Genomic DNA, 13572 nt, shown 5'->3' with positions numbered 1-13572 from the left:
AAATCTATCCTAGTGAAAGACTTTAATTTGTTTATTATGGGATACTGGGGTTTAGGAGGATCCTTAGTGTTGGGGAGATATACTATGTTATTTCTAATATCATTAATTTTTTGATTGAAAAATACAGCGATAGCCTCACAGGTTTTACTGGAAGTACTTAGGAGGCATTCCTTTGAGTTACCTGGGTTTAACAGATGATCAATTGTCGAAAATAAGACTCTGGGATTACTAGCATTGTTATTTATAAGCTTAGAGAAATAGCAGCGCCTCTCAAGACGGACTGTGTTATTGTATTCTGTTATTTTAACTTTTAATATTTCATAGTCAATAGTTAGTTTAGTTTTCCTCCATTTACGCTCAGCTCTACGGCATGTTCTCTTTAAATCAGACACTCTTTGGGTCTTCCATGGTATAACAATGCTAGAAGATTTTTTAACTGTCTTTTCAGGTGCAACTAAGTCAACAGCAGCCCTCACTTTAGTATTAAATCTTTCCACCTTACTATTTACATTCTCCTCGCTATTATAGTTGGCACTATAAACGGACTGATTGGTTAGAATGTTTGAAAGTTTTAAAGCTGCTGATGAGTCAAAGAACCGTTTTTTAACAATATGCTTCTCATGAGTGTTTTCTATCATTATTTCTATATTAAAGAGTTGAAGAAAATGGTCTGATAGACCAATATCAATGACCTGCTTTATATCAACTTTTAGTCCTTTAGTAATTACTAAGTCTAACGTATGACCTGCTTTATGTGTAGGCTGATTAACGAGCTGTCTCAAATCAAAAGAGTCCAGGAGGTTCATAAATTCTTTTACTTTCTGGTCACATTGATTATCTATATGAAAATTAAAGTCGCCGACTATTAAGAGTGTGTCATAGTTCGTAATTAAGATTGACATCAAGTCAGAGAATTCCTCAAAGAAAGACGTGTTGAATTTTGGAGGTCTATACACGGATAATACTAGAACGTGAGAATCTCCCTGAATAATAATGGCGAGATACTCAAAAGACTTGAATTTACCAAAACTGATATTTTTACATTAAAACCTGCTTGAGTAAATGTTTGCTAGCCCTCCACCTCTCTTTCCTTGGCGATCAGCACGAGTAAAACTGTAATCCGGAGGCACAGATTCGATTAAAACAGCTGCGCCATCTGAGCTAAGCCACGTTTCACTTAGTGCAATAAAATCTATTTTTTTATCACTAATAAGATCGTTGATAAAAAACGTCTTGTTAGTTAAAGCTCTAACATTTAATAGAGCCATATTCAATGTTTCGGAGGAGCAGAGATGAATACTATGTGCGTTATTGATATATGGAACAGGAATTAAGTTATTTTTATTAGCGCCGCTCTGCGTGTATTTTTTGTTTAATCTATGATATGTTTTTATAGTTTTAATACATTGTTCATCTAAAGTAGTAACTTTAATTAAATTATTGGTGTTTATGCCGTATTGCCTAGATTTTCTATGTGCATTAAGATTGGTTATTACAGTATTTATGTTGTGCACTTTTATGGAAGATTTTATTAAACAATTATCATGACCAAGCACAGGAGTGGCATTTCGGAAGGGGTTAAAAGCAGAGATAGATAGTCAAGATAAACGAATTACCTTGGATATGTTTTCGGAGAGGACCCGGGCGCCGAAGCTATTCGGATGCAGGCCATCTCGCTTGAAAAAACGCGGTCTTTCCCAAAAGAGGTCCCAGTTGTTGATGAAACCGATGTCTTGATTCTTGCAGAAGCCCTGCAGCCAGTTGTTTAAACCAAGCAGACGACTGTAGTACTCGTTTGATCGTCTGACGAGAGGGAGTGGACCCGAGATGAAGATCTTTGCCGATGGGGTCCTCTCCTTTGTGTCTTTAATTAATGCAGTGAAGTCTGCCTTGAGGATCTCGGACTGTCGGTGCCTTATGTCGTTTACGCCAGCATGTAAAACAATTGCTCCAACTGCCCTGTTCTTGTAGATCGCCGGCGCACGTCTCGTCACATCTCGGACACGAGCACCGGGAAAACAAGAAACAAAAGATTTTCTATTAGGGCAAGTGATATTGAGGTTCCTAACAATAGAATCACCTACCAGTATTACATCACCAGGAGCTGAAGGCGAACTGGGGACGCTTAGAGGGTCAAACCGGTTCTGCGTTACGATGCTTGCCTGTGCCGATGGAGGTGTTCTGGCCTTGAACCCCCGCCTGCATAGCTGAAATACACCGAGGTCATCATCGGTGTTGCTCCTACGAGGCGCGGGGGTGAAGGTGACTTGAGCGGCACAACGTGGGGTTGATGTTACGCTGATAACAGATGGCGAGGACGGTTTATCCAACAGCCGAGCCTTCAGATCTCTGAGGTATCTTCGTCTGGACAGAAGTTTCTGAATCTGTTCATCGAGTGCCTGGAGTTCCTCGACTACAATTTCAACGCGATTCACCTCACTATCGGCCATTGTCTGCTTCTGTTTCTGCTTCCGCTTCGTGCCCTAGGAAGAATGAGAGAGAGATAGGTTAGCAGCAGCTTAAACCACACAATTATGCTATCACTGAGTTTGTAAGATTACACAACATTGCACCTCCAGAGATTAATTCTTGCCAACCAATGTGTAGTAGGAGTAGTCTCCTTACCTGCTGCAGCCAAGAAAGGAACTGTATAATTCTGTCCTGGAAAGAAATATTGAAATTTAGAATCAAACAGTGACAGTGCATGAGGTAGCAGACAATGTATGGATTACTATTGGGACAGCTGAATCTATTTTTCAGGAACAATTTAACATGATGAAGGTCCGCACTTGTTAGGTTCCCAAATTGCTGACAAATGAATTGATACATTTTCGAATTCAGAGTTCGAAAGAAATTGTTGAGCTAATAATTTGGACTACCAAAAATATAGGAAATATTTCATAGTGTGATAGAAGGCGCTATATTGCGCCCGACCCGGCACAGACTGACGCAGAGGCACGTGTAAAATAACAAGACTTTTTATTTTTCTTCAGCTGGAGGGCACGTCTTCCCTGTAATCCCTCCAGCCACAACACAGTCCCAAACCAAGCACTTAGCCAACACACAAACACTTTTCTCCTCCACCACCACTCCTCCCAGGCAACTTCATCCTCTTCCTCCCAATTCTGGCTCCTGAGTGGTGAATGCTGGCCATTTTTATAACCCACCAAGAAGTACTCCAGGTGCTTGATCACCTGTTGCTAATTGCACCTCCGGGCGGGACTGTAGAGGTGTCCAGGTGGGCTCCGGAATCCATGCAGCACCCCCCGGTGGCCATCCCAGATCCCCAAAAGGTTGTGGAGAACTCCATCTCCCATGAAACCCTGTGGGAAACCGAGGCACCATTGTCAGCCAGGGAGGCTGCCACCAAGTGTCCCGGGGGAGGTAGTGAGGTGCCTATGGTTGCCGATGTGGAAGGAGCGTCCCAGCCTGTCATGGGACCCGGCCGCCCGCCACAATACCTAGGAACAAAACTTAGATGTCCTAAAGGACAACAATCATACCATTGGGAGCACAGTGATTATGTAACACCAAAGGAATTCAAGGTCCTATACAGTGCTGGTAAAATTATGTACACAATTATGTATGATGTTGAGGGTAGTTGATATTTTTGATCACAAACCCATTATATCGATATCTTCCTATACAGTATGTGAGGCTTGCGTCACAACCATCTACTCTAAGTACCATGATGTTCCAAAAATGATGGATGGATTAAAAGCCAGAAGTCTGTATGACCATCAGCATCAAGTGACTCCGTGAGAACCCTAACTACAAAGAGGAATATTTCATTTATGTTAGGTAGAATGCCCAGAGGGGACTGGGTGGTTTCGTGGCCTGGAACCCCTATAGATTTTATTTTTTTCTCCAGCTTTTTGGAGTTTTTTTTTGTTTTTTCTGTCCACCCTGGCCATCAGACCTTACTCCTTTTCTATGTTAACTAATGTTGCCTTATTTTAATTTCTTATTTTGTCTTTTATTTTTCTTGTCTTCATTATGTGAAGCACTTTGAGCTACTTTTTGTTTGAAAATGTGCTATATAAATAAATGTTGTTGTTGTTGTTGTGAGTAGCTATAACTTATCTGTACTCAGTCACATCCATCAGTTAAGATTCATGATTTGGAATGTTCATACCAATACATTTCACACAAGGTGTGACCATGTTATACACTCTTGTGATATTTTATCATTTCATATGTATTTAAAAATGATAGTCAAGCAGTATTTTAAAGAGTGTGGAACTGTTCTAAGAAACAGAAAAAGGTCCACAAAGAAAAAAAAATGAGGGCAAAGTGCATTATTAAATAGGCTTTTGAATGGAGTTGGTATAGCCTTGTTAATTAGAATAAATTACATTAATTAGAATTTCATGTGATTAGCTGTGTCATCAAAAAATAAGTTATTGGTAAAGGCAATGTAAGTGACCCTCGTAGTGAGTAAGCAAAAATAACAGTTATGATGTCAGATGTACAGTATTAGGGGTCTGTCAGAATACAAATAGTGGTTTTCACCCAGTAGAATAAATATTTTTTTTTAATTTTCTGGATATGTGAAATCATGCATTGAGTAAGTTTCACCATTAAATGCAGATCAGCAAAAATACTGTGTCTGTTAGTTTAATAGAATTTGTTTTTTGAATTATTATTAGTGACTTGTCAGTTCTACTACTACGATAGACGTTCAAAAAGTTTCCACACTTTTTTTTTTAACTATTTATTAAGAATTTCAAAAACAAATTACATCACTTTTCTACATAGTCACCTTCGTTTGCGATGCAATTTTCCCAGCATTGTACCAACTTTTTAATGCCCAATTACTATTCCTCCCGCCGTCACCATTTCCAACGAAAATATAAAAGTGCGCAAACTTTTTGAACATCCTTCTTATCTATGATTTATATCAACAAATAGTGTAGTTTATTTTTTTATTTTGTAAACAAATCCTTTATTACTATGCATCTAGCTGTAAATGTCCCAACAATAGTATATTATTTGATGTTTTCAAGAGCATATTATTTCCTTTCTGAATGGAAAAGTTTCATTTTATTGAATATGTTACTATTTCATTTTTTAGCTTTACGTTCTGACAATTATTTTGACTTCCCTAGGCTACTTTAATGATTTCTTTAATATGGAAGTATTATGCTGATCCGGTTACTGTTGTACCAAGCAAATGGATTGCTCCTCTTGAACGTCTGGTTGCTTTTCCAAGTGGAATAGCAGGTAGGTACATTTAAATTGGGACATGTTGAAAAAATGCCTGTTCCAAGTTGACTTTAATGAAGCATATTATTTGAAATAGAGTATCATCTAGACATATGTATGCATTTAAAAATACAATTAAAACAGCCATTGATGTTATTGCAGAGTAATAAATAATTGTACATTTTGTAGTAATTTTAGTTGTATTGTGCTTATAATAAATTAAAAAAGTGGTTTCCTATGCCTTACTGACTATGTTTGACTTGCTTACACCCTATGCTGAACTGTTTTCTTGTTTTATTCTTAGTCTAATAAGTGAGTAGTATGCATACCAAAACTTTTGTAAGATATTGTAATTTAATTTGTAAAGTATTTACTAACTATGTTTAATATTTCCAGGTGGTGTTGGAATAACATGCTGGCTTGTTGTATGTAACAAAGTGGTGGCACTTCTCCTTCAGGCTTTTGGCTAAGAGGGGGTGAATGCCATGTTATCTACCTTCTGTATTGTTTGTTAGGTAGAATACTCCAAAAGCCAAGAGTTCTGTGGTTTGACATGAACAAATGATTTAATCAGCAGTCATTCAGTAAACACCTCTTTCTGGATGCATTTGAAAGTTGTTGATTATGCAATTTAAACACTAAACAATGAGTACAGTAATTCCATGTTTATCTTTATAAGGGAAATGGTAACAATAAAAATGTAAAATTAACTATGCATTTTAGGGAATGCATTGCATTTTTTGTCAACATACAGTATTGTGACTTTCTGTACAGTATTCTGACATTTTGTACTTACACACTCTGGACAAATGAACCTTGCAATGTAATTTTTGTGTAAGTGCACTTTAATTTTGTTGTAAAAGTGTTATTCATTAAATTATTCAAAACAAATATACCGTATGCTGATGAATTAAGGTATTATGGTAAAACTGCCTGAGCAAATGTGCTCTGTTATGAAGTAGTTCAGCGTTAGGTCATTGAATTAAATGTGATTCAGACTACTATACTAAATAATGATTCTAAGATAAGATCATTTTCAAAATATATGATAATATAGAAATATATACTAAAGTTATTAAACTTTTTGTTTCTGTTTCTAGTGATCTAGCCAGTAAGTGCAAAGGCTATCTGTACATATTGCAATGTTGTTATATAAAAATGTTTTTTTTTTATTTTTTTATTTTATTTATGACACTTAGCTCAAAATTGTGTTTGTGTACTGTGTGGCTATTAAATAGTCAAAAGTAAATTTATTTATTGTTTGTTTTGTTTTAAATAAATCTTTTGAATCTCAAAATGACTGAAACTATGTGAAATTGTTCTTTTGTCAGAATTGCTTCTTTGATGCCGGGAAATTGTAGTTCTGCCATTAAGCATTGTTGAAGCATTGCATGAATAAACCGCATCTAAACAGTGATGTTGTCCCCGTTTAGTATGGGATTATTTTGCTATTATCCTTCTTTTTTTTTATCCTCGGTACAGTGTGTTAATTGATTATTAGCAGTGCATTTAGGCTAGCTTCTTCCTAGTCTTTATCCTTTTGCATTGTATATCTCCAAGCTGCTGGGCTTTCTCTGGGCAAAACAAAATGTACTTAATAAACATGCTGAAAATATGGTTTAACACTGCTAGAACAGCATTTACCTCTGTGAAATTAAAATACGTATCTATTTCCCAAAATGTTCTTGCTTAAATGAGAACTATGACTAAGTGTTCTTGTGTAAAGAAAAAAGTGAAAACATCTTCTGTCTTATGATCTTATGCAAGCATATCATCATAAAAATATACTACATTATACAGCATCATCTGCCTGAAATAATCATTAACAAGGTCTAATTAACCATAAATATGTAAGCATTTTTAATAACTTTTTGTTCCAACTACATTCTATACTTTCCAAAAATTTAAATAACCTTTACAACACACAAATACACATCATAAATATTAAACCTTGATAAATAATAAGGATTTAAAAGATCAGCACATAAATAAGTATTTTAGTGCAGTCATTGTTATATATCCAAATATATTTTATGCACCTAGGGAATAGCATTTGTGCTGCAGTTAAATTGATTGGAAAAACTGGTGAACCTAATACTGAACAAATCAGAAAGTGATCTGGTGTACTGAAACTGTGAACAAATCAAAAGTTGGTCATATTTCTCTGGGTTTATTAATTTCTTTCATTTTATATATTGTTTATTTAATTTTATTCTTATGTTTTATGTTATGTGATGTCATTTGGAATTTTCATGGAGGCTGTTTGTTAACTGCTGCCATGGTGGTTGAGCTGCATATGTGTGATGTCTGATATTATAACACTGTCAAAATAAAACATGGCATCACTGTTTAGTCAGTATCAGTGAATTTGGATAATTCCTAAGCACTACCAAGAGATTTTTTTTTATGACTACACCTTGTTTATTTGGTCTCTTGATAGGATTGCTTAACTGCCATTTTTAATCATGCTACTGTACTATTGGCTGTATGTTTAGTATTTTCCCTCTGGTTATCTCCTGGTTCAGTTTTTCAACTGTTCCTTCAGGACAATCTGGCAGAGTTTACATCTCCTGAAAGAATATAAGAGAACTGAGTGCTGATGAGCCTTCATGTCCTCCCAGATTGAGTGACATGATTAATCCACAGTTCATAATGAAGGTTAACAGTCCCTCACACTGACAGTTACATGTGTGTTTCTTGTATGTACTGTCAGATGTTGTTTTCACAGTCTAAATTGAAATTAATTTTCAGTTGTTGGTATTGTACTACTATCATTAACCTGTGGAAGTTGTGTAAGAATTTTATTGTACTACTAGACATTAAGTCCGTTACAATAACAGGCGCTAGAACAGTAGTCCATAAACATTAGTAGGAACAGTCTATATTAAATGGCAAGGGACCTTTTACCTCATTAATTGTTTTCCGTAAAATGCCTGCAATTTTCTCTGACAGTAATACTGGCTTTGCTGTCCGTAATATGCATTTAATTTTCTGTCACAACACTGGGCAATCAGCAGATTCTCCCCAGTAACTGATGTAATGTGCGTGAAAATAAATCTACTTGTACTTTACACTTTACCAGGCCAAGCTTCTTAATCACAAATCTGACATCCTCAGAGCGAACACTTGCACAACAATGGGGAAGCTGGTCTCCGCGTCTCAGTACCCGATTGGATTTTTCGTGTTTTCTGTTTTAGGTCGTACCTCATTTACCGATTGGATCTGCCACACGATATTTTATAGGTCCCGCCCTCTCTTGTCTTGTGTGACGCGTCAGGCGGCCTTTGAAGCAGCGCACCGTGCCCTGCGCATGCGCACTACACCAGAAGATACACACACACGGACACCTGGACGCACACAGGGATTTTATTAAAGAGGATGTCTTCGTAACAATACATTTGAATCGAACTTCTTATTGACCCACTGAGTCACAATAAATGCTCTGAAAAGTATCAGTGCAAAAATATCGCTCACAGAGGCAGATACCAAACCACCTAGTAAATGTAAGTGCTCAAGGAATGTAGTTAGATATAAATTGTTCGGTCAACAGGTATCTTTGGGTCAGCATGGAGCACATAATGGCTTTCAGTCTTCAAAATGATAAAATACATGAATACATGAACCCGAGAGTTAGATATTCAAGCCATTTATCTAAACTGGAAATAATTATTGGTAAGACTTTGGTTAACTGGAGTACTAATATTCTGGTTAACTATATGGGTAAGTCACTGTCAAGGCTGGAGTAAGACCCCCATAGACCAAAGCATCCCTGTACCTCACTACTTCCACCAGGACCATGCATATACTCAGACATTTTTAACATTACACATTTCAGTAATAAATAAGGTACAGATGTTGAAGCAGAAAGCAGAAACTCCAGAACTTTATATATGGTTCAACATGATGATAATAATAATACATTTTATTTATAACACACCTTTCACAGCCCAATGGTGATGTACAAAGCATAACAGAAATAGTTAACAATACATAACAGGTGTTATGACAGTTCCAGGAGCTAAGACAGTTCCGCAATTCCCCAAATTGCTCCCTGGGGGGATTTACCATCAAACTCCCGCTAGACATAAAGACAAACACAGGAACTTTCTAAAATAAAAGATTTATTTTCAGAAGAACGCTCTTCAACATGTATGAAGCTCCATTAGAATACAAAAGGCAAAATGGAGTTGCCTAAACCTATAAGGCAATCTAATGCAAACAAAGTTCCAATACAAGAATCCATAGGGTGGTCAAAAGACAGAGCAAACAGGTCATAAATCCAGTAATCTCAAAGGCACATAACAAAGACATAGGAAACAAAGCAGATATTTATTTATGGTAATACTTTTGTTAATTTACCTAAAAAATGAACAAAATGGACATAAAGCATGAAATTGAACCAGGAGAGAAACTCTGGCTGAAATAAAACAAAAAGATAGCAGAAAACTATAACAAAATAGATTTGGCAAATGGTTAAGCTTTAAGTCTATTTTTAAAAAACTTGGGGGTGGTGATGATGGGGGCGAATTCATGATTACAGTACCAGTAAAGCAAACCAAATTTTGGATTCAGAGGAAATATCCCTGAAAGTGCATAAGCAACAGAGACAAGAACAGCACTCAATATACAGCACTGTGCAATGGTAGATCATAAAATAAAACACCGTATCATCCTGCCTCTGCATGCCACTATAATGAGCCTTAATACTTTGCTACCTAAACTAATAGTGTAACAAGGCTGATGTGATATTGCTTAGTATAAAGACAGTTGGTAAACCACTGAACTTACCAGTAGAAGAGATGAACATGTCAAATCAAAAACTAAACCTCATCTGAAGTTATATTTTCAAAATCTAAATATGCTTAATACTTTTGAAACATTTATGGTCAGTTAACCGCCTCCCCTCCATAATAATTTCTCCATTTTGTGTAAAGCATGCATATAAATAGTTTCAATTGAGATGAATACACCTCTAATGAACAATGACTTTACCACACAATAATGCATTAGAAAGATACTTTAAAACATAAAATGAAAAAATGCAACACAAAGAAAGAGGAAACACAAATCCATGTAAATAAAAGGATAACTGTACTGCGCGTGCAATGTATAGTGCCACATTTTGTTCAGTGTCTCTTATAAAATGTAATAAATGAGTGTCACTTGTTGCAGGCAGTAATTAAGCTACACATATTTTGGTTTAGAGTCAGTGCACAAGGCGCAAAACGTGAAGCAAATAGAATTTTAATGTGCAAGCAAACTTGTTTAGTGTCCACTAAACTAAATTCCTACACTTTTCTCCACAGCAGCTGTTGGAGATTGATAAATCAAACTGCAAGCTACACCGCTGGGAAGATGGTTTTGGAATTTTGGCAAACATAATCTCTGAAATGCCAACGGTAAAAGTGAGGCAGTGCTTTGAATGTAAGCATATTTGTTGTTGCATGTATTTTTGTCACAGTTTTATCCTCTGCTCTTAGTTCATGATCCCCAAAATCTCAGTGAATTGCTGTTCAGGACAAATGCCACATTTTACATTTTTTTGTTATTATTCAGTTTCTTTTTATTATTTTTTTAATGTAATACACATCCATTAAAATGTATACACACAAAGTCAAATTCACTGAGCCATTTCAGGATGGGGAGAATACCTTTATTTGACACTTGTATGGAGTCACCCAGTGCCAAGAAGGAGATGACGGAATTACAGTTGTTTGATTACACTTGTTAAATACTCTGTTAATTACAGAAATACATGATTAGTTTCATTTCTTCTGTCCTTTCAACTTACTGACAAACAGAGCCTTGGTGGTAGAATTTTACTGCACTTGATTATACTGGTCCTATTATCAGTACTTAACCTTGCAGAGAAGTAGCAGCGTGGCTGGTTCACATGTCAAGAGGTTTTAATTAAAATGCTTTCTACAGCTAACAAGGATATACTTAACAGTAAAAAATCAACTCTAACAATACATATATAAACTATTCTTATGAATTTGTTTATGGGAGGGGCAAATTTGGTTCATTAGTATATTACAATGAAAGTAACGAATTAATGAGTACAGCATCATATGTACAGGAAGTAAACTTTCTTCTCCTAGCAGAGTTGATGAATATCAATTAAATATTTTTAAAAGGCTTATGCCATTTTGATGTGAAAGGGTAATATGCATTACATCGTGTTTGGGTTTATATATTTGCACCAAAAAACATTAAAGATCCTATATGTTGTTCGTGTCACTGCTCATTGCTGCTAAAACTACTAGAAGCAGCATTATCAGCTCTTGCCTAAGTGACTTTAAGGTCAGGTTCATTAGACATCATCATTTACAGTTTATTCAAATCATTTAGGTTTTTTTAAGCTACAAATGTCAGTATAGGTATAACCTTCAGTAGAATATCGTCTTTTGCTTTTCTCTCTTTATTTTTTCCTTTGTCTGCTCCACTGGATTCTTGCATTAGATTGCTATTCATTTTCTCTTTTGATGCATGGTAAAACATCAAATGTGCATTCTCTTAAAAGTGACCTATTAGACAATTGCTCCACTCATGCCATATCCATTCATATTTTTGTTTTGTTTTTTGTCTAATTGGGCAGGTTTATAATTTGAAGTGGGGTAGCGATGGGTGATGGACAGAGCTCATCGATGCAAACTTAAACATTTCCTGTTTTTAGGCTTTTTTTCTTAGATATGCAAAGGCACCTTCGCAAACAAAGCCCAGTGGTATGCACCCAAGTCACCCTGATGGTAGATCCGGCCATGGTCGCTGTTGACATTTTTGTCACATTTCTGGTAACACCTGTTTTTATTTTGGGCTCCAGAAATTTCAGAAAAGCTCACCGCCAAACTATAGACCTGAAAACTCAAGGTAGGTTGGGCTCTATTCCTCAAAAGTAAGTTAGGGGTCTCCACTCTCAAAAATGCCGATAAATCCCAAATAGAAAAGGAAAACCTGACCCCCAAGAAAAAAACTAATACACTTAATAGAATGTCTATTAAACAACAATTCCAAAAAAAAAAAAAGAAAATGTGAAAACTAAAAGCCAGATTCAAATAACCAAATGAAAAATCCCCAAAAAAAACCAAATAGAGCCAAAAAAAAAAAAGGGGTCATAAAAAGTCAGAAGACCAACAAAAAATTTAAGTTTCCACAAAAAGAGTAACAAAACTGGGGACCAAACAACACGTGTAGGATAGCTAATTCCTCAGCACTGGTCTGAGGTATCCAAGGCCTACATAGGCAGTCAGTTCATCTGCAGTGTCAGGAAGCCCTACCTCCTTGGGCTTGGCATACAAAAAGGCAGGATAAATAATAAATAGCACAGAGATGATAAAAAGACAGAAAGATCATTACAGAATAATGAAACAATTTACAAAAATAATAAAAACTGACAAAAAGGAACAAAACTCAAAAATTTGATGGAGATCTGACAAAAAACTATGACAACACCACACTTCCTGGTCTCCATTGCAACAAAGACCTCTAAAAGTGGCGTTTGTGAGCATAACTTTGCAGAGTCAAAGAAGGATTATTATAAAGAAGTATTATATACACAAATAGTGTATACTGATACACTTATTTAAAGATATTTTTAAATGATTTAAAGATATGTTTAAATCATTTTTAAAAATCTTCAAGTAGCCATTTGATTTAGCAGATTGTATAATCCAAGCTGTTATTTAAAGATACTGTATATTTGAAAGACTTAGCAGATGGCACACAAAAGAGTAGCCCTAGACATGTTAAATAACCCTTTCCTGGTTTTAGCAGAAATAAATGTGGTCAGGTGACCCTAACAGTAAACCCCTAAACTTGGATTGTGTTATTTTGTTAATTCTGTAATCTGTGTGCACTGAAGAGAAGATATGTAATATTCAATGGGACAGTGTGTTTTTAATATGCATCTGTATGTTCACACGTACTACTTCAATCTGACACGTGAGGAATTTGTGAAACAATATCTTGTTGCAGATGCTCCTGCAGAATTTATAATGCAGCACCTTATGAAACAATGTCAAACTATTGTTTCTGTTAGCCATATGTCAAAAGCAAGAAACCCTTCTATCCATACCCCGAAATCATTGCTGCTCACATTGCAGATAACATAGAAGAAAAGTCCTCATAAATTGATGTGAGAGTACAACAGCAGATGGACATGTCATGAAGATCATGACAGTGTATACTACATGACTACTTTTTCATGTGCTGTCCAGTAGATGTCTTTACTATGCGTTTAAAGCCAGAATCACATTTCACAATTTCTAGTCATAAGAAATATCAAACCTGACAACTGCATATCCTGATCTCATCACCTACGGATGTCAGATTACACAAATAGCTATTGGAGGGAATGACAAATTAGTG

At 35.9% G+C, this 13572-nt stretch overlaps 1 protein-coding gene across 1 annotated transcript in view; it reads left to right on the top strand.

The window, feature by feature from the left end:
* The window catches only part of get1 (guided entry of tail-anchored proteins factor 1), a 51552-nt gene extending 45050 nt beyond the window's left edge, over window positions 1-6502 (top strand). The window contains exons 4-5 of the mRNA XM_028800200.2: window positions 5109-5223; window positions 5602-6502. Of these exons, the coding sequence (XP_028656033.1) occupies window positions 5109-5223; window positions 5602-5675 (189 nt within the window). The 3' untranslated portion in view covers window positions 5676-6502. The remainder of the gene's footprint in view (window positions 1-5108; window positions 5224-5601) is intronic.
* Window positions 6503-13572: the final 7070 nt, after the last annotated feature.

Source organism: Erpetoichthys calabaricus, chromosome 4, assembly GCF_900747795.2.
Source record: "Erpetoichthys calabaricus chromosome 4, fErpCal1.3, whole genome shotgun sequence".
Taxonomy (NCBI): Eukaryota; Metazoa; Chordata; class Cladistia; order Polypteriformes; family Polypteridae; genus Erpetoichthys; species Erpetoichthys calabaricus.
Note: the sequence above shows the minus strand (reverse complement) of the source record. Positions and strands in the feature narration are given on the sequence as shown.